The sequence below is a fragment of the Dendronephthya gigantea genome, unplaced genomic scaffold, assembly GCF_004324835.1.
Source record: "Dendronephthya gigantea isolate DGI-Jeju-01 unplaced genomic scaffold, DenGig_1.0 000158F, whole genome shotgun sequence".
NCBI classification, from domain to species: domain Eukaryota; kingdom Metazoa; phylum Cnidaria; class Anthozoa; order Malacalcyonacea; family Nephtheidae; genus Dendronephthya; species Dendronephthya gigantea.
Window position 1 is genome coordinate 309,415 of NW_021163168.1, and position 19,899 is coordinate 329,313.

The 19,899-nt window shown below is 36.6% G+C and overlaps 2 protein-coding genes across 2 annotated transcripts; both read right to left on the bottom strand.

Annotated features, from left to right (window-relative positions):
- Positions 1 to 368: 368 nt before the first annotated feature.
- On the bottom strand, positions 369 to 9,566 carry LOC114537487 (protein DD3-3-like). Its single transcript, XM_028558523.1, has 10 exons — positions 9,359 to 9,566; positions 6,818 to 6,898; positions 5,708 to 5,894; positions 5,330 to 5,485; positions 4,858 to 5,073; positions 4,015 to 4,429; positions 2,971 to 3,033; positions 1,998 to 2,296; positions 1,691 to 1,735; positions 369 to 1,257 (listed from the first exon to the last, which is right to left on the bottom strand). The coding sequence occupies exons 1-10, from the start codon at positions 9,503 to 9,505 to the stop codon at positions 836 to 838; spliced, it is 2,031 nt and encodes a 676-aa protein (XP_028414324.1). The 5' UTR covers positions 9,506 to 9,566; the 3' UTR covers positions 369 to 835.
- A 4,785-nt stretch (positions 9,567 to 14,351) lies between these two features.
- Positions 14,352 to 15,713, bottom strand: LOC114537503 (uncharacterized protein K02A2.6-like). Its single transcript, XM_028558543.1, has one exon. It carries the CDS (start codon positions 15,711 to 15,713, stop codon positions 14,352 to 14,354), a length of 1,362 nt encoding a protein of 453 aa, XP_028414344.1.
- Between the last annotated feature and the right edge of the window lie 4,186 nt (positions 15,714 to 19,899).

Here is a 19,899-nt window from a genome sequence, read left to right on the forward strand (position 1 = left end):
CTCCCTTCTAAACTCACCCAATGAATCTACAATAAAATCTATTTGACTGCAGTGCCCTCCATGATTCCCTGACTGTAAAAAGCAAAATTTTGAAGGGGGACCTGTATTCTTCGATTGAGAAGAGCACCCTGACCCAAGTTTTATTTTCCATAAACGTGTTACAATTTTTTATGGTATTTTTATTCGGGGGCCCCTAAAGCTTGGGAGCTACCCGTAACTCCACGTTACGTCACTGCATGTGTATTCGTTAGCAGAATATACGCACTTGCATTAAGATATTCAGTTAAGGATATACAAAAATTCTACACAAGTCGAAAATTTCAGGGTGAAGAAAAGGCAGATGTGTCACTGTTGCATATCAAGTGGTAGATATACGTATAGTGGGTTGAAATTATTCTTGTTTCCCTTGTACATGTTTTGACATTTTCTTTATTCAATACAAAACTAGCCTTTTGATGTTTCCCACCCGAATAGAACCATCTTCTTTACTTTTTGAAAAGTATTCGATGTATAAAATCGAGAAGTTCCTTGAAACGGGAACACGCGAATATGGCAGTTTCTTTTGTCTAAAATGTCTTTTAAAAGAAAAATGATAATAGCTTAATATATAAATTAAACGTTTAGTATGGTAAATTGTAGATAAAATTCGTCTCCCCTGTCCCATACTTTGAACTATTGTTTTGAATGACATTTTAAGTTGATTTATTGATATTCAGATTATTGCTGCAGGTCTATAATTATAATAGTAAATACGACAAAAATATAGAATCAATGATAACTAAATGTCTTCTAAATCTGACGTATGCATATTAAGCAGTTTGAAGCGGTAAGAGGTCTACACAAATGTTTTGTTGAAAATTCCTGGTCGAGTGACACGTCCATACGAAGTTTCATTTCCATTTGCATAAACACGAATTCGTCCCTTCTGATTGCGGTTGGTAAAGTTGTTATTTCTTGTGCACATGTAGTAGTAAGTCCCGGGTGCGAACCTTAACAGAACACCAGGATACGAAGCTGGAGCGATGTTCAAAAGAGCATCAAGTTGTGTTTTAGTTTTTGGCGAGGCTTGGCAAAGTGTTACGCTGTTGTAGTAGCCAGACGACGCCAAACTAAGTACTAGATCTTCTTTTGTTCTAGTTTTAATGTCGTGGGACCAAATGATGTCGGCATTTTTGAAAAGGGACAGAAGTTCTCCTGATTGCAGAGGATAGTTCAGAGATGGGCCTTTCATTTCAACCATGTTATTTCGATCAGTCTCTGCAATGATAAATGGACATTTTTAGTCATAGATTTATTCTCTACATATTGTCGTATGATGGGGTTGATTTAACGGTGTAAAATAAATTCATCGCGCAAAGAAATGTGATATTACTTTGTATAAATGTGGGTGAAGCAAGGTAGGTGAAAACAGAATTTAGATTAACAACTTGGCTCATTTCTTTTGATCGTTTAAAACGGGAATGTAGCTCATTCTTCTCGGCTTCAACGCTGCCCAAATTAATAGTAGATTTTTTGGGGTAAGCCTGTCATAACAAGTGGTTTCGGCAAATTGAAAATTCATGACATTGCACAATTTACAGCTTGCATAACTCCGAAAGAGGTACATAATATGCACGCTATGAAGATATATTTTGTTTGAAATTTCTGGCCATGTATGAAGCAATTGTGTTCGTTATTATTCGATATATACTTGCAGTTCCTTGTCCGTCGTTTCCTGCAGGATTTGTATTTGAACCTATGAAAAAAAAATGTAGCTTTAACTGCGATAATTTTGAAACTTGATTCTACCGTCATTTCTTTCGCTGGGATTACATCTCTAAACGGCTCTTGTTCTAACACCACGTGAACGTGAAACTATATGCATAAAAACAGGCATTATATACCAGCAGATAAAATACACCCTTCACAATCTCTGGGTTCTATCCTACTTTCACACTAGAGAATAATTGATACTCTTTCTTGAATTAACTAAGAGATTTAGTTTTACATTACACTACCTGTCCATTGTATATGAACCAAGTTTCCAAACTTTATACTGAAGCGCTTTGGAATAAAGTCATACTCAACCGCGGGATAGACCTGGACGATATTGCCACGTTTTCCACGCACGTTTAAGTTGTAAATAACGTCCTCATTCGAGACTGTCCTTGGTCTCGGGCGAAGTTTGAATACGTGTGAACGGTCTTGGAATACACGACCAAACTGTGCTGTGTTAATCGCAAGTTGTAAGGGGAACTGCACACGCCCCACTTTCACTTTGGGATTGTTTTTTACTGGGGAGTGGACACCATTGTTTCTGTAATAAAGAACCATGTGTATATAAGAATACGTTTCATTTTAACAAAGGCCAAGTTTATATGTCGCATTTTGTTGCGTCGAATGCAATTTCTACAATAAATAATGAGATGATGAACTTCATTAAGCTTCATTATGATCTCATTATCTACTCTTCAAATTGCTTTCGACGCGACCAAGACCCGATTGTCAAATTAGGTCTTGGAATACCCGACCAAACTGTGCTGTGTCAATTGCAAGTTGTAAGGGGAACTGCACATGCCCCACTTTCACTTTGGGATTGTTTTTACAGGGGAGCGGACGCCATTATGATCTCATTTTCTACTGTTCAAATTGCTTTCGACGCGACCAAAACCCGATTATCAAATTAGGTTCAACTTCGCACGGTGTGGCAGCGTTTCCACACAACTTCAATTTAAAAACTGCCTGAAATAGACAAAGATTGCATCGATGATCCAGCCTTGTTTTAACTCCTAATGCAGGTAAAATATTAATCTAATGTGATTTCCAATGTAGTTTGAAGACCGCGTAATAGTAAAATTAAGACTAAAATTAGCCACTTTAAAACATCTCATTTCATGAGTTAAGCACAAAGAGTGTGATCTATTGACTATGCTTATACCCAAGCGCACCCTAATTTCCATTCGAAATCATTACAGAATCTGCAACACTTACACGTCATCATTCTGAGAGCTGAACGTGTCAAATGGTGGGTAATCTCCTGATGAAATATTATACCTGTAAATATGTAACACAAACAGAGTTAAGGGAAACAATGATTTATAAAAACCTGGGTGAAATTTTAATCCAGTGTTTTTGTTTTGGAGCTTCTGAAGTTCTCAACCACTTTTCGTTTTAAAGTTTTAGAAAATATGAGTTCTACCGGTACAGGAAATATTAATGAAAAAGATATTCAACTTTGTAAGCAAGTTATTAAAAAAAATATTGTAAAGATTTGTTTTAACCCAGGGTTAAGCTAACCGGCTTTAGAACAACCGGCCCAGGGTTTTGCATAGTTAAATCGTAGTTAACTCAGAAATACACGACTCTGATTGGCCAATTCTTTCCTAAACTATACTGTTGAAAGTTAAGTGGCCTTTTATACAACTGACCTTGGATAGTTAAGAGGTCTATAGTTACCGCGCCTACGCTTATTAATCATCGTTAAGGTGGGGGGGGGGTCGTTAAGGGAGAGGAAATATTCATATATTCGTGTTAGCAGACAATAGAATACAAGCTATTTCAAAAGAAACTAATAATGCTGAACGTAATTACATGTATATTTGTTTGCTAAACCACCTCACCCCCCCCCCCTTAACGATCTTCCTCGACCTCTGATCATAGGCCGACTCCCATTCCCATTCGTTTCTCAGAGGAATTTCGATATACTTCCGATGGTATAGCCGTATTGAGGGCGTAAAGATTTTGAATAGCGTGGAGGTCTTCAGTATATATTTACGAGACACATGTAGAAGACTGTGAATGAATTATCATGTTCTCATGCAGCAAATTTTTGCAGCACGAATTCCAACAAACATGTATACATTCACATGATCGCAAAACTTGTTAAGACACCGAATTCTGTGTGAATAATATATACTTGTTAATAATCTTAACTTAATTCCTAAACCCGACCCTAACCCCTACCTAACTTCCTAACTACCCCTAAAGGTTTAGATTAAGGATTAAACCCGTGAAATCTGGACATAGAATCATTACCTGATACGTAGAGCACATCTTTGCACTTGCGCAGACGGGAAATGTGGCAGAGTCCAGGTGTATCGTTGGGCAATCACTCCAGCAACATTCCCCAAATGGTTTGATCTGGAATGCGACGTTTTCAGGCATTCAGGAGGATCCAAAGCGACCAAGCAACGTTTCAACGACTGTGTATTTCTACCTTCCATTTTCAGTTGATCAACGTTTTCCGAGCGATATGGTATAGCCCAAATGAGACGTCTAGCTCTTGTGCTGGCTTGCAAACATTCTTCCTCTGTTTGAGCTTGTGGATAATATTCCAAATAGTTGCTGAATTCTACCCAGACGCCTTTCTTTTGCTCACATTCAATTTTGTTGTTGTATTCTGACTGGTGTTTTAAATCTTTACCATTGCTGTAGTACTCCAAACATTCACCTAATAATACATTAAAATAAAATAGTCTCAAAACATATAAACAAAGGGAATGCGACTGTTTCTACAGGAAGAACCAAAAATCTTTATGGTACGATTCACAAGCAGGCTGTTTAAGAAATAATTGGCATGCCCTAACTCTTAGCGAACTCAATCTTGTGTCTCAATAATTTTCAGATGAAATCCTCGGTTAATCAGAAAATACTTCTGGGAGAAAGCGTATATTTGAGATTATTGAAATTTTGCGATTTCTGCGTCCGTGATGTTTACTTATTTAAATCGCTTCGAGTAAACAAAGAGGCTAGTATTTTGGAGATGATTTTAGTTGAAAGTTGAAGAAATGCCGAATGTGGATAAAGTACAGTCTCCATAGCATATGCATGCGTGTAAATGTAATAAGTGTTTCAAAACATGTCGAACTCGGTAGCTACCTTTTGGTTTCACATTGAAGCTTTCGTTTTTGTAATAACTGCAAAACGATTTGTCGTCAGTTAGTACTGCAATATCAATCCAGTCTGTAGGATGCCAATAAGGATAGTAATCTCGTTCTTCTGGGCATTCATAACCCCGCCGCGTTCCACCGGGATTTTGACGAGTGTATATGCTGAATTGTTTTCCCTTCAGGTTTTGGTCGGCTGTGAATAAACCTGCGTGAAATAAATACAGAAACATGTTACAGGCGGCCGGGGGATTTGGTGAGGAATAGCTGTTTATTATAGTGTTTGTGCACTATAAATAATACTATTTCGTCGATATTGTCGGATCAACTGAAGACGATGAAAATGATAGGAAGCATTCACCTTGCATTCGAGCTATTTCTATCTTCCTTCCCAAACCAAACCTTCCCACGCAGTTGTCTCCCTATCAACTAATAATTATAATGGGAGAATGATCTTTTCTCACCATAATTTCGTTTCCTTTTCCTGCACTTATCATACCACTCCCACGGCTCGTGTACACCGTACTGGTAGCCTTTTGCATCACTTCTAGATTGTGCATTTTTCGCATTACGAGTTGTGTAGGTTTTTAGCGTATACACTGAAGTAGCGGTAATACCACCTAAAATTTTTTAAATTATATTAAATATTTGTATGCAAATTGCATGATTGCATAATATAATGCAATTATTGATAACATTTTATTTTTCCAGGGTAATTTATATTCTATATGAAATATGTTTTCTTATATGCTGACAATATTAAATCTATACACCGTATTCAAGCTGTTCAAAATTACAATGTGGCAACCAACAATAACAGCTAAATGTTTCGAAAATCCTACCATTTCGAATTGTGTGTTGATTGTATGTATAATGTTTTCTATCTTCTTGGCATCGGTACTGAATCACAAAATTACAGTTGAGGTCCTTGTCTGCACATCCATGTTGATTTGTCCACTCGATTGTAAGAAAGGACTTCCCCGTCTGGCCATCCAACGTTTTGTAATCTTTACCGCTTTGGAAATAACCCTATTTAAAAGAGTAAATTCCATTACAAAACAAAAATTCCATTCCAAACAGTAATCACTATAGCGAAGCATTTAATATGCCTTTTTTATTCCACGATTTCGTGTGCAAACAAAAAACTGTTTTCAAATAGTTTTTGTGCTTTTTTGTGTGTCAGTCTTTAAAATTTCGGTGAGATATATTTAAAAGCATGTCAGAGCTGACTTTGGCGGTTATAATCTTTGCCTAACATGCCAAAATCTTTGTTAGGAATTGCTTAAATGTTTATACATTTTATAAATATTAAGTACATGTTTTATCATTGATGTTGCCTTAGAAAGAGACCTACAGTCGTTTTCCTATTTAAAGCTTCGTTGCTCACTTCAATTAACCGTAAGACCGTAGTTGATGTTACTAATGCAATTGGTGCAAGAAACCAAACACAATCTGAGATTTTTTAGCTAAATTTGATTTTTTGGCTTCAACTGTTTCACACAATCACAGAAGCCATATTACTTCCATCCTGTGTGACGAGGCAGTTGGCTTGGTTGGAGTATGCCGATTTTCGTGCATTTTCGTGCAAAATTTGAGAAAGTCATTGCATATCGAAGTTATTTCTAGAAACGTTTTGTATGGTATTCACGTGATAAATGGCTAAAATTTGGCTTAGTAAAACAGGAAGAATAAAGATAAAAATTTTTGAAAATCTACCTCCAAATATTTGGAGTAACTTTTTGTCTTAATTGTTGTTTAATATAAACCCACGACGTGCGGCTATAGTTTGACACCGTATACAAATCTCGGCGCAAGAAGAATGTTAATTTTGTCCCAATTTTCTGGACATGATATGTAAACTGAGTAATAAATCAACATAAATAATTTATAACACATAACTATATACCAATATGCATGTATGATTTACCATTCTCCATTTTTTATATACCCACCATATTATATTGGTTATTCTGATTGGCACCAGAAGCGGTATAAAGCTTATCGCCCACATTGTAACCGCCATTATTGTTGTTCTAAAATTTTTGTAAAAATTGCTTTTAATTCACGATTCTTAAGATGGCATGAAGATTTGCTATTGGGAGGAAGGGAATTGGTAGCTGCATGAGACAAGGTAACCAAAGCGAAAGGGCACCTGAGACAAATTATGATATGCACAGAGAAGTGGGAAGTGTATAAAGAAATCTTAGCATGTTATATTCATTGTTTGAAGCAAATAGATGAACGGTGGAAAACTGAGAAGTGTACCAGTATATTCGCGATTGCCTATCCTCACTCAGTAAATACAAGATACTGATGATAATTTTCAAAACTCATTACTCATGTCATGGTGATAGGAGACGAATGAAACTATTATATGCAAAGACTTTGAACCGCATTGTCCCCAAGGGCGTAACTAGAACAATTATTTTGGCCGGGGGGGGGGGGCGAGGATGGTGCATATTCATACATCCAGTTCTTCCCGACGGATTTCTTTTGTAAGTGCAATAGCTTACACCCCCCCCCAATTATCGTTCTCGTTACGTTCTGATTATCCTGATTGAAAATTGATATTGCCAATTCGCTAATTACATGCACGTGGACGCAGAATTACGCAGAACAGATACTGCATTTATTATTATAACGGAAGCGAAGTCAGTCACATGCGAAATGCAAATTGTACAATTCTTTGTACGTATTATTGATGCATCATACGCGAATTTGGCGCTCCTGTTCAGTTAAGGTAAGGAACTCAACTCAGTTCAAATTTTGGCAGTCAATACAGCGAATACCATGCTTTATCATTAATTTCAGAAATGCTTGATTTGACTTCATTATTTCTTGGAAACAAGCTAATTCTAAAATGGCTCACGTGATCTCTAGAAGGCCAAGTTTGAAATGTAAACTTTTTTGATTTCATGATTGAAAAAAACTTTAAACAACAAATACTTTGTAAAATGAGTGCTATATAACAAAATTAACAAGAAACATCAATTTGGGGTTTGGGGGTGGGTGGTAAAATCTGAAGTAAATAAATGTGGGGGGTCGTCTGTATGGTCATTTATAAAACATTCGGCAAAGAGTATGGAGATCAAGATCCCCGGCAAAGCAGGATATATTTTAATTTTTAAAATCGTTTCTCATTCCCCCAGTTACAAATATACTACGGTCAGCGTATTAGAGTAATCTTCCAAAGATACTTGGTCTATATGATCAGGAATAAAACACGGGAGTTCCTCGAAATAGGGGCATTGCTTAAACGAACGATTTTAGTGATGAATTACAAAACTGATTAAAAGCTCGTATATGCATGAATATGTTAGAAAAGCTGATATCGAAACCTGATAATATGCCCACCTCCAATCCCCTTCCTTCCGTACCACTTAGCTTCGCAGCAAAAAGACAATATGGTAAAAAAAACATCACAAGTCCAGCAATATACATCACGTATTTCGACTTGACAAACAAAAAGTCTTTATGAGCTTCCTTATAGAACAAAACCTGCATGATGAATGTTTATTTGCAAGTAAGCAAATAAAGCGATGTTTAATTTATCTATACTGCACTCCTAAAATTCCATGGTTAAAAAAAATCATTTGGAAAATCCTACCATTTCGAGTTGCATGTGTACTGATTGTACGTAAAATGCTTCTAATTTATTCAAACGCTAAAAGGTATTAAAATGCGGAAACAAATGATTGATCTTTCAAACTCGATACAAGAATCCAAAGCGGTATAGCGTGATATATAATTTCGAAACTCAAATTTTGTTGTAAAATTCACTTTAAAAAGTCAAGATGTGCACCCAAAAAGGGTTGGCACTTATTAACGATACGTGAGCAAATTAAGCAAATTATTGAAGGTTTGAAAAATATAGTTGTGAGTGGCAACTTGAATAAATTTTCTTGTTCGCTGCAACCATAGTGGTTCTTTGTTGGGATCCTTATGAATGTCATCCCCAACCAGGTTGCTTCAAACAATTCCAGAACAAAATATCTCTTCGGGAAGCAAGCCTTTTTTGACCGATAGCTAGATTAGGAGGAAAATGCCGCCCCCACTTCTCCGTCTTGTAACAAATACATTTTTTGCCCCTACGGTGGAAGTCCCTTCAGAACCTGCACGTATTTAAAGACACTCTATCAGCAAACCCTGCCCCCTTTTTTTTAATTCATTAGTACATGCCCCCTAAAATGCTAGAAAATCAAGTCACATGCAGAGAAGAGCAAAGATGAAACATTTCATGAAGAATTTTAATCTAATATTTTTATTTACCAATTTTCATTTTGGTTCTTCTCATTCGTGCCCCCTCTAATGGCTCCTTAAAAAGTCCTTTAAAGCTTTACAACTTTCTACAGTCAAGGCTATTTAGCTGGAGTTACTAAATCTAGGAAGAATCTGTAACAATTTAACCAAATCCTTTATACTTTCCCTAACAAAAATCTTCACATGCATGTATAGTCTGGAAAAATATCTTCACAATAAAGCCCTTATCAAACCTGTGAATCAAACATCCTGTTAGCATTAGCTCTTGGAGTAGTTGCTTCGTTTAGACGATTGTTCGATCCTCTTGGATTGTGCATATAGATATCTCCATGAACAAGATGGAGTATCAGGGCGCTGAAAACGGCAACAGCTAACTTCATATCGTTTGGGTGTTTTGAGCTCTTTGATAGGAATTTCTTGGGCTTCTTGTCAATAACTACAGGGCCATTGAAAATAGCCTTATGAAAATTTTTACGCTTTATGTTGTTTATATACACACAGGAAGTCATAAAATATATGCACATAATTTGCATAGGTATAATATTGAATGTTAAATCATGCAACTTAAATAAATTCCTGATTTCAAAACTGAGAGCTGTTTTTTCTCCGTATATATATATATATACCTTGTGTATATGCAATGCATGTCTGTCCGAAATATATAATTGCTTAATTATTAAAACAGCTAAATTCTATTTAAATAGCTCGCTAATTTGATTCCCCGTGAACTCATGAAGAGACACTCTAATTGTTGCTGGTCACGGGGTTTTTTCGTGAGTCATGGGTTTTTTTATAAAAAGGAAATTTTTGCATGAAGTGTCAAATAACAACCATACGGTGGCTTCACGAAACGAATTTTGTCAAAATCCCAGTCTATATGAGTTTAGAATCGCACGACAGGCAAACACGTAGGGCCTATCATAATAATATTTGTTTCCCGTTACCTCAAGTTCTAGGGAAATTTAGCATGAAGACGTGAACGTCAAATACGACGTGAAAATGGCGAGTCAGTGGCTTGGCATGTCCATATTTGGGCGCATCACGCCATTCATTCCCCATTTTCACGTCGTCTTTGACGTTTACGTCCTCATGCTAAATCGCCCTTCATGAAGTGCATTTTTTCGAACTTTCTATACATAATGTGTGAAAAAAGCTGTTTTTGTATAATTTTTTTCTTCGATAAGCAAAGGACAGGCGTTTCTTGTTGTAACTTGCGCACGACCACTTCACCATATTTTCGAAATCACAAGATGTAGTTTTTTTTCTGAGTTAACGCCGTAATGCATGCACGATAACTTAACTATTGTTTGGAGTGACTTTAAGTAGGTCAAGTCCTTTCACAAGTACAGCCGAAAATTGCGGTCAAGTTCATGTTACTTGCACAATTGCGTTACGTATATCTACTTTGGAATTAGGAATTGATTGGAACAAAAATGAAATTTAGTTTTGTGAAGGTAATTCGAAAAAAAGTGCTAAAGGTATGCACCTTCTAATTCATATCGAATACTCAAATGTTATTTGAATAGTTCGTTCTGTGAATCCAATATAGTCTAGCTGATTTGAATTTTTAATTAACTACACTTTTTCTTGTTATACGGAATGTATAAAAAGTCTTTCGTAACTCATTCTTTCTTTGTAACCCAGATTCAAAGCATCACAAAAACTTCATTTTGCACGTTAGAACAGTTATACTTTACCAAGTCGTATATCTGTATTGCTTAAAACAGTTTAATCTTATTCAAATATCTCCTTTAATTGCATCCAATATATAGCCTCACTATAATTTGAATGTGAACTACACGTCCATGTGAAAAATGTTATACTCTTTGTAATTCAGATTGGAACTATACTGTAGAAATTACTGCATTTTTGCGAAAGTTCTGTGCATTGACGACCAATCACGCCGCAGCACGCGGGCACCAGATTAGAAAAATAAGGTTAAATAGTCGACTAATTTTTCATTAGAAAGCCCAGCGTTACCTTTTTATACACACTGTAGAAGGAGTGTCATTTTTTATGTCCTTTTGCGCCGACCATATTTGACTACTATGGTTAGCTATCCAATTATGGGTGTAATTTATTGGTAGAATTTGAATAGTTTTCATCGGGAATGCGACTAAAAAATTGCAGCTATGTTCACATTACTTGCACAATAGTGCTGTACATCTACTTTGGCATTCGGGTTTAGTTAGGACAAAATAAACATTTTGTATTTAGATGATATATTCTTGAAAGAAAGTTGGTAAACGTTCCCTGCTTGTATATTACAGTGCATGCCTTATTTATGTGAGTAATTATAACAGTTAAACTGTTATTTAAAAAGGTCATTGGCTGAATCCAACATAGCTTCGCTAATTTGAATATCACGGAGTATATACTTATTCGAACATGCTATACAGAGTGTATGAAAAAAGTCTTTGTAAGCCATTCTTTCTCAAATTCATGCAGATTAGACCCAGTGAAACAATATTACGATAATTTGAATTAAAAAATATAACCTTGACACACACTGTTGATGTGTGGAGTGCCATTTGCATGTTTAATGTTTTTTACGCAGACTGTATATGACTACTCTGCATGTGATCGGAAGTAATCAGTTTTAAAATTCATGCACGACTATATTGATCCATGTTTGGAAAAACATTGTTTTTGAGGGTTTTCTAACTAATAGTACAATTTACTGAAGACCACTTGACTATATTTTTGAGATCACAGGATGTGCATTGTCCCTGAATTAATGTTTTTTTACGCACGCATTGTCCCTGAGTTAATGTTTTTCACGCACGTCTGCATGCAACCATTGTTTGGGGCGATTTTAAGTAAAGTAAATCCTTTTGAGAGAGCTTCTGCCAAGTTTATGTTGCTCTCACAACAGTGTTAAGTGTTTATCTACTTTAGTCAAGGGACACGGAACCATTGGGGAGGAAGGGAGACTGACAAAAGAGGGCACTTTCTCATATAGAGCTATACCGCAATTACCTCCATACATCTGCAAAGGCAGTGAAATTCACTGAATTACTTTACATAAATATAAATTACAACTATGCCACATTTTGCTACATACAAATCTCTACCGAGTCTGAGACCACGTACTACAATAACGTGCGCAAGTGTTCCGGCTCGTCATAATATAATTATGATTTCCAGATAACTTGGTCTACGAGCACAGAACAGACGAGATGTGCGCATTGATTTTCACTCACTTCTATAATGCTGTTCTGGCAAGTATCATCTATGAATCCTCATAATTAATACAACCCTTTTACACTGCACCCGGTAGCCTCTTTTACACGGCACGGCAGGGAAAAAATTAGCACACGTACCCAATTTTATTAGTGTTCAGACTATCTATACAAATGCTCAGCGCGGATAAATGGGTATGCGTAGCGATTTTTAGCCGAATAACGTTGCCAGTAAATTGAATGTTGGGTAAATGTGGTTTATGTCCTGTAACATTTACTCGTCTATATTGTGGTCATCGTGTCGTGGTATTTCCTATACATTCCCGAATATTTTGGTCACTTTATTATATATTCAAATGCAAATTATCATATAGTATTTCTCATAATTTATGTCATTGTCCTCTTGGTTTAAAATATCTATATTAAATTTGTTTAAAATATGGTATTACCTAAAGCAGTTTTACATTAAATCGTCCTTTTGCCTAAAACAGTTTAATTAAGCATAAATCGCTCGCTGGGTGAAGCCGATATAGAGTCTTCTTAATTTTAATTTTGATGAAGTATACTTTCCTGGACATGCTATGCAGAGTGTGTCAAAAAAGCTAGTCTTTTTGACGTTGTAGGTAACTCGCGTTAGACCAAGAAATTTGGCAGTACTGCAACAGTTTGCATCGAGTTCGCACAAACATTCAGATGGCGTGCTATCTGTTTAATTTCTTTTTTCGCCGACTGTTTTTTGACTATTATGGTTTTCGCAAGTAATCAACTATATTGACCGTAGTTTGGTTAAGAGCTTTGTTTCTGGTATAATTCGTTCAAGGCCGCTTAATGGCTATTTTCAAGATCGCAGGATGTATATTGTTAATGAGTTAGTCGTATAATTTATGCACGACTACACTTGACCATTAGGGATGAGTTTTAAGTAGGTTGAGTCCTTTTGGTATAGAACAGCTGAAAATTGCGGCCAAGATTATGTTGGCAATCAAGACGTTGCTGAATACCAGTCTTGTCTTGTTCAAGTTAATTTGTTCCTATTTCATATTAATTTTTCACTTGTTTAAAACGGTCGAACATCGACCGTGCATAACATGGAACATTGGCGACTTTTGATTCCGCTAAGTTCTCTGCCACAATACCCGGGAATAATACCTATTCTCCGGGCGGAATTAGTACCTTCGCCGGCGCTGGCAATATATTCGCCCATGCATGCATGCAATTATGCATGCCATCGAAGCACAATCAATCATAGTGGTGTTAGTCAACTGAACTACCAAACGTTTGTCTTTGTAACACTCTATGGACGTTTCTTACATTTTCATTTCCACCTAAGGGTGAATTTCCACTTGCAGAGAATTCAGAAATAGTTCGCTGGCGAAATATTTGCATAATTTCTTTGAAATTTTGACGAAATAAGTAAATTAGTTCAGCTTGATTCCTTTCATTTCAAAAGAAAATATGCAAATATTTTGCTCGCGAAATTCAGCCAAAGAGCTTTCGACTTAAAAGCGCGCTGGTTTACAAATATCCAGAGTTCATTTACTTACTTTTAATACACATGACATAAAAACAAGTTCCTTTTCATTAACAGGCGCTTAACATAAGAAAATGTTGGTTTAAAATGACAGCATGTGTGACACTTATCATAAACTGTGTTTACCTTCCGATCCTATGTATATATGTTGGTAGGTCTGACCTCAATAGGCCCAGATGTCAAGATTTTCGTTGCGTGCTTGCACTTTTTATTCCATAGAGTACGGAAATATTCCATTGGCAAATTTAGAAATCTATAGTCACGTTTAAATTATGCTAATTGATTCATAGTTCACTGGAAAGGTTGCTCCCTGCATCGTTAGTGTTATTTAATATAATGATCTCACTCCTTGCTCCGATTTGTATAACTGTATATTTTGTTTCTCTATATTATATATATTACTTTTCATGCGCTCTTACTTTTCTCGCTCTCATACACTTTCTATAAATAGCAGTTATGTATATTACATCACCCTTTTTTTTTAAACAATATTAACATTTAACAAAACATAATTCAATCATATACTGAATGTCCAAATCTATCAGGTTTTCCTCTGACTCGGCTCGATCGTCGTGTCGGTATCTGATCTTGATGTCCAACATTTGTTGCTGCTGGTAGTGTGATGGTATTGTTCCTCTTTTGATGACGTTCTTTCTCATTATCGTCATCACTGTCCGTATCATCCCTTGGCTTTGGTATGCGTTTAAACTGCGACACATTATGTGTGATAACGTGTCCGTTCTTGCTTCTTGCTTTAACCTGTGAATGCGATCTGTGTGTGACTACGTATGGAACGTTGTTGTAATTCGCAGTCAATTTGTTCTGCTTGTCCTGACGAACTAAGACATAGTCTCCTATCTTAATTTCACTCTCTTTTACGTTTCTTTTTTCATTCGCATATTCTTTGTTGTATCGCTGTCTCTCCATTTCATTCTTTTTGGCAATATTGTGTTTGTTAACAGTGTTCCGCTTTTTCAATTCTGGAAGCTTTCCTTTCACTGTACGGTTAAATAGTAATTCCGCTGGTGGAACTTTCGTGGAAGAGTGTGGTGTTGTCCTGTACTGTAACAAGAAACGATGTAGCTCTTGCTGCCAGGGTCTTCTTTCAATGTGAGCGGTTCGTAGCGTTTTTCCAAGGGGCTGCATGAACCTTTCCGCTTCTGCATTGCCCTGGGGCCATTTAGGTGTTGAATGAATATCTTTAATTCCAAGAGCTGTCAAATAACGATTATATTCTGCACTATTGAAAGGCGGTCCATTGTCTGTCTTGATAGTTGTTGGGATGCCATGACGGGCAAACATTTGATCTAATTTGGGTATGACCACAGAAGCTTTTGTCGAGCGTACTACTTCCACTTCGGGATATCTGGAATAGCGATCAATTGCGACCAGAAGGTATTCTCCCGAAGGAAGTGGTCCGTAGAAATCCAAATGTATCGTTTCCCATGGTCCCTTTGGCATTGTTGTCGTTGATATTGGCTCTTGTGGTGGTGCTTTACCCACTGCCTGACAAGGAATGCACTTCTCGATTGTTGCTTGTACCATTTTATCAATATTCGGAAACCAAATCTTTTCTCGGATTAGTGATTTCGTTTTGGTAATGCCAAGATGAGTTTCGTGCGCAATGTCAATCGCACGTTGCTGTAGCGATTCTGGTATCACTATACGAGAACCACGAAGAACCACGCCCTTTGTTGTCACAGTAAGTTCGTCTTTTACTTGTTTATAAGGCTTGACTACCTCGTAGTGCCACTTGTTGAGCTTTATAGCTGCCCGAACTCCTCGTAAGGTTTTGTCCTTGTTCGTTGCTTCTTCGATTTCCTCTATCGTCAGTGCTTTCGGAACACTGGAGCGAGCAATAAAGTAGTAGAGCATGTTTAGAATACGTTACAGAATATGTTATTGATTATATTTCGATTAAATTGTGTCAAATACGCTGCACTCACACGTGCTCGTGGGAGACGGACGTGTTCTTAGAGCTCTGCTAAGTTGATTACTTTTTAAGAATCTAATCTTCGTGCATCTTCGTGTTTCGCTATAGCGATGAATCAAGATAATTTTCAAGCTAATTTGTTTATTACAACTAGAGGTTCTTTCAAATGGTTAGGCAGCTTTGAAGACCTTAAAAAGACTTGCGATAAAATCTTGAAGATCGATTCAAAATGGCTCGTGCCCAGAGGTGGATGTAAATCATTTGAAAATGCAGATATAACGATCAGATGGTACTCAACAAGTAATTCATTGATAATTAAAGGTCAAGACGGCGAGTTGCTTCGCAATGAGCTTAAACTGATCGCGAATTCAATGGACGAAAGTGACGGGGATTCGCAAGATGACGAGTTGGTTTCTGCCGAAGGCAAAGACGACGGCGACAGTATAGCTTCATCACAAAGTCTTGGGAAAGCAGACGAAACTGTTCAACCAGAAGAAGGTCCTCAAATATACGATGAAACGCAAAAAAAATATCAAGCCGAGCACATGTATGGTGAGATGATCACTGAAGCAGTTAATGAGATCAAAGTACAAATCGAGCAGCTCAAACTAGGTATTGAAGAAAACAAAGCCTCAATATCTAACATTAAGGCCTTACCTGTAAGTATAAAATCGGCATCTGGCAAAGAGAGTCTCGAAATGTACAATCTTCGCCGTGAAAATGAGAAACTTCAACGACAGAATGAAAATCTCCTGAAGGAAAATGCCGAACATACTGAATGCATGAATAATCTCGCTAATGTTCTTTCTGATTTGAATACCAAAATCAAAATATTAAAAGACGAAAAGGCGAGCTTGATAACTGCGATAAGCCTCATACATGATGACTATCGCCAATCTTCATCGAAAAGTAAAACCTCGGGAAATAATCAATCATCAAATGTTATCAAACAGAATGGCTGGACTCAAGTTAAAGAGAGAAATGCGATGCCCGCTCGTGTTGCTGAGAGTAATGACCGTGACTGCTTTGTTGTAGAGGATTCCAACAGATATATGACCCTGAATGATGAAGCATCTGGCGATAGTTCCAATGTATCTACAAGCAAAGATAATGATAAGGATGCTTTTTATGGCGATACGTCCAATAAACAAGGCCTAAAGCAAACACCAAAAAAGAAAAAGATCAATACGTCAATAGCAACGTCGGCCACGCAAACTGTAAAGTCAGCAATAACCGATGATATGGCTGCTTCAAAAACTGCCTTCAACCGAACGACGATACACCCAGGAAAAAAGAAAACCGTTGTCATCGCTGGTGACTCCATGGTTAAAAATGTTATTGGTGCAAAAATGAGTAATGTAGATAGGGATCACTTCTATGTGGTAAAGCCCTTTCCAGGAGCAACTGTTGAAGACATGAATGACTTTATTAAACCGCTAATCAGGAAAAGACCAGATAAGCTGATTCTTCACGTTGGAACTAACAATCTTAAGAGTTCGTCCGCAAAAGTTGTTGCCGATTCTATCGTAGATCTTACGAACACAATCAAGCACTCCTCTCCAGATACAGTTGTAGGTCTCTCAGCACTTGTGGTAAGGAATGATAATCAAGAACTTGCTGGTAAGGTAAAACAAGTTAATGATATGCTAAGAAGTCATTGTAAACACTCCCAAATATCGTATTTAGAAAATGCTAACATTAATAGTTCCCATTTGAACTTCAGAGGCCTTCATCTAAATAATGTAGGCAGCTCAATTCTTCAGGACAATTTAAGAGAATTTGCAAATAATATACCTAATTGACATGATATTTCCCCGGACATTTCAGCAATAACCTCCGATAATCAACTAAATGACTTGTTGAATGACCCGGCAATAGTAAATTGTAATTCTGAATCTGCTCTTAGCGAAATTGCTAATCTCAAAGGTTTTCGAATAGCTAGCCTAAATGTTAATAGCCTCTTGAAGCATATCGATGAGCTTCGAATGATATTGGAAAAATGTCCGATTGATGTCTTAGCCATCAATGAGTCCAAAATCGATGAATTTGTCTCAGACCATGAAATTAAAATATCTGGATACGATTTATTCAGAAAAGATCGTAATAGACACGGTGGGGGTGTCGTTTTATATGTTAGAAACTGCTTTTCATGTGTTGAACGTACAGAATTGGTCCCAAATTCGCTATAAATGGTGTGCATTGAAATTTTTCGTCAATATAGCAAGCCATTCTTAGTTTGTTCTTGGTACAGACCTCCGAATGCTAATATAAGTTTGTTTGACGACTTTGAACGCTTTATTCAAAAATGTGATATGGAAAATAAAGAATTAATAGCTTTAGGGGACTTTAATTGTGACGTTAGTAAATCCCCATATGATAATCACACGCAAACATTATTAAATATATGTACGTTATATCAGCTGAAACAACTGATAGAAGAACCAACTAGGGTGACTAAAACAACTGCAACCTTAATTGACTTGGTTCTAGCTAACAATCCTGAGAGTATTTCTAACTATGGAGTAATTAATTTGGGGATTTCCGATCATAACCTAATTTTTGCTGTCAAAAAAATGGTGTTTCCAAAGAAAAAACAAGCCTTTAAGGAATTTCGAAATTTTAAAAATTTTAATGAACGACAGTTTCTCGAAGACTTAAATACGGTTCCCTGGGATTATGTGAACCAATTTAATGACCCAAATGATAGCTGGCAAATTTGGAAATTATTCTTTCTAGAGACACTCGATAGGCATGCGCCAATTCAGAGTAGGCGGACTAAAATTAAATCAATGCCATGGGTAAATGCATCCATAAAGCAACTTATGAGGGAAAGAGACCTCCATCAGAAATTGGCTAAAAAATTTGGCTCTGAAGCGCATTGGGAAAAGTATAAAACCATCAGAAACAAAGTGAATTCTGAAATAAGGAAAGCTAAAGCTAACTACTTTAATAATAAACTTTCAGAATCCTCTCAGAAGAGAAATGTTAAAAAAGCTGGTCATTAATTAATACTCTTCTAGGTAAAGACGGTAGTAAATCTACAATAGTCAATGAACTCAATATCGGCGGCAGTGTTATTACAGACGGAGTTTCAATTGCAAATCAACTAAATAACTATTTTGTTAATATTGGCCCGTCACTAGCGGCTGAAGTGACAAATTGTAACGCTGCCTACGAAACAAATGTTAAGGATTCTACTTGCCGCTCAACATTTTGCTTCTCAGGTCTAAGTATTGATCAAATTGCAAATAATCTAAAATCTCTAAAAGTTTCTAAAGCTACGGGACTCGATAAAATTCCAGCAAAAGTACTTAAACTATCTGCGGATATAATTGCTCCATCACTGACTGCCATTTTTAATCTATCATTATATACTGGGAAATTTGTCAATGATTGGAAAATAGCACGAGTCCAACCAATCTATAAATCCGAAGATAGGAGAAAGTGTGAAAATTACCGTCCGATCTCCATTCTGCCAATTGTTAGCAAAATATTTGAGAAAGAAATTTTTCGACAACTATATGACTATCTGTCAGAGAACTTACTGATTTCAAAATTTCAATCTGGCTTTAGACAAAAACACTCAACATTAACTCTACTTCTTCAAATGTGTGATAAATGGTTGGAAAATATGGACGAGGGTAAAATTACTGGTATAGTTTCCTTAGATATTCGAAAAGCTTTTGACTCAATTGATCATGAAATTCTACTGATAAAAATGAAAACCCAGTTTGGAATAAAACACTCCGAACTTGCTTGGTTTGCTTCCTATTTGACTAATCGAGAGCTGGTGTGTTATGTGAATGGCTATATATCGACTCGCAAAGAAATAATAAGTGCAGTTCCCCAAGGTTCCATTCTGGGTCCCCTGTTGCTTCTGCTGTATATCAATGACTTACCAGAGTACCTAAAATCTACTACCCCTGGAATATATGCAGACGACACTCAAATCTTTGCGTCGTCGGATAACTTTGATGAATTAGTAGATATGTTGAATTCTGATTTAAAAAATATCAGTAAATGGCTTAGTGATAATAAATTGCAACATCATACTACCAAAACTAAACTTTTGTTTGTAGGCTCTTCGTATAACATTCAAAATAAACTAGGAAATAAGTCAGTGATCTT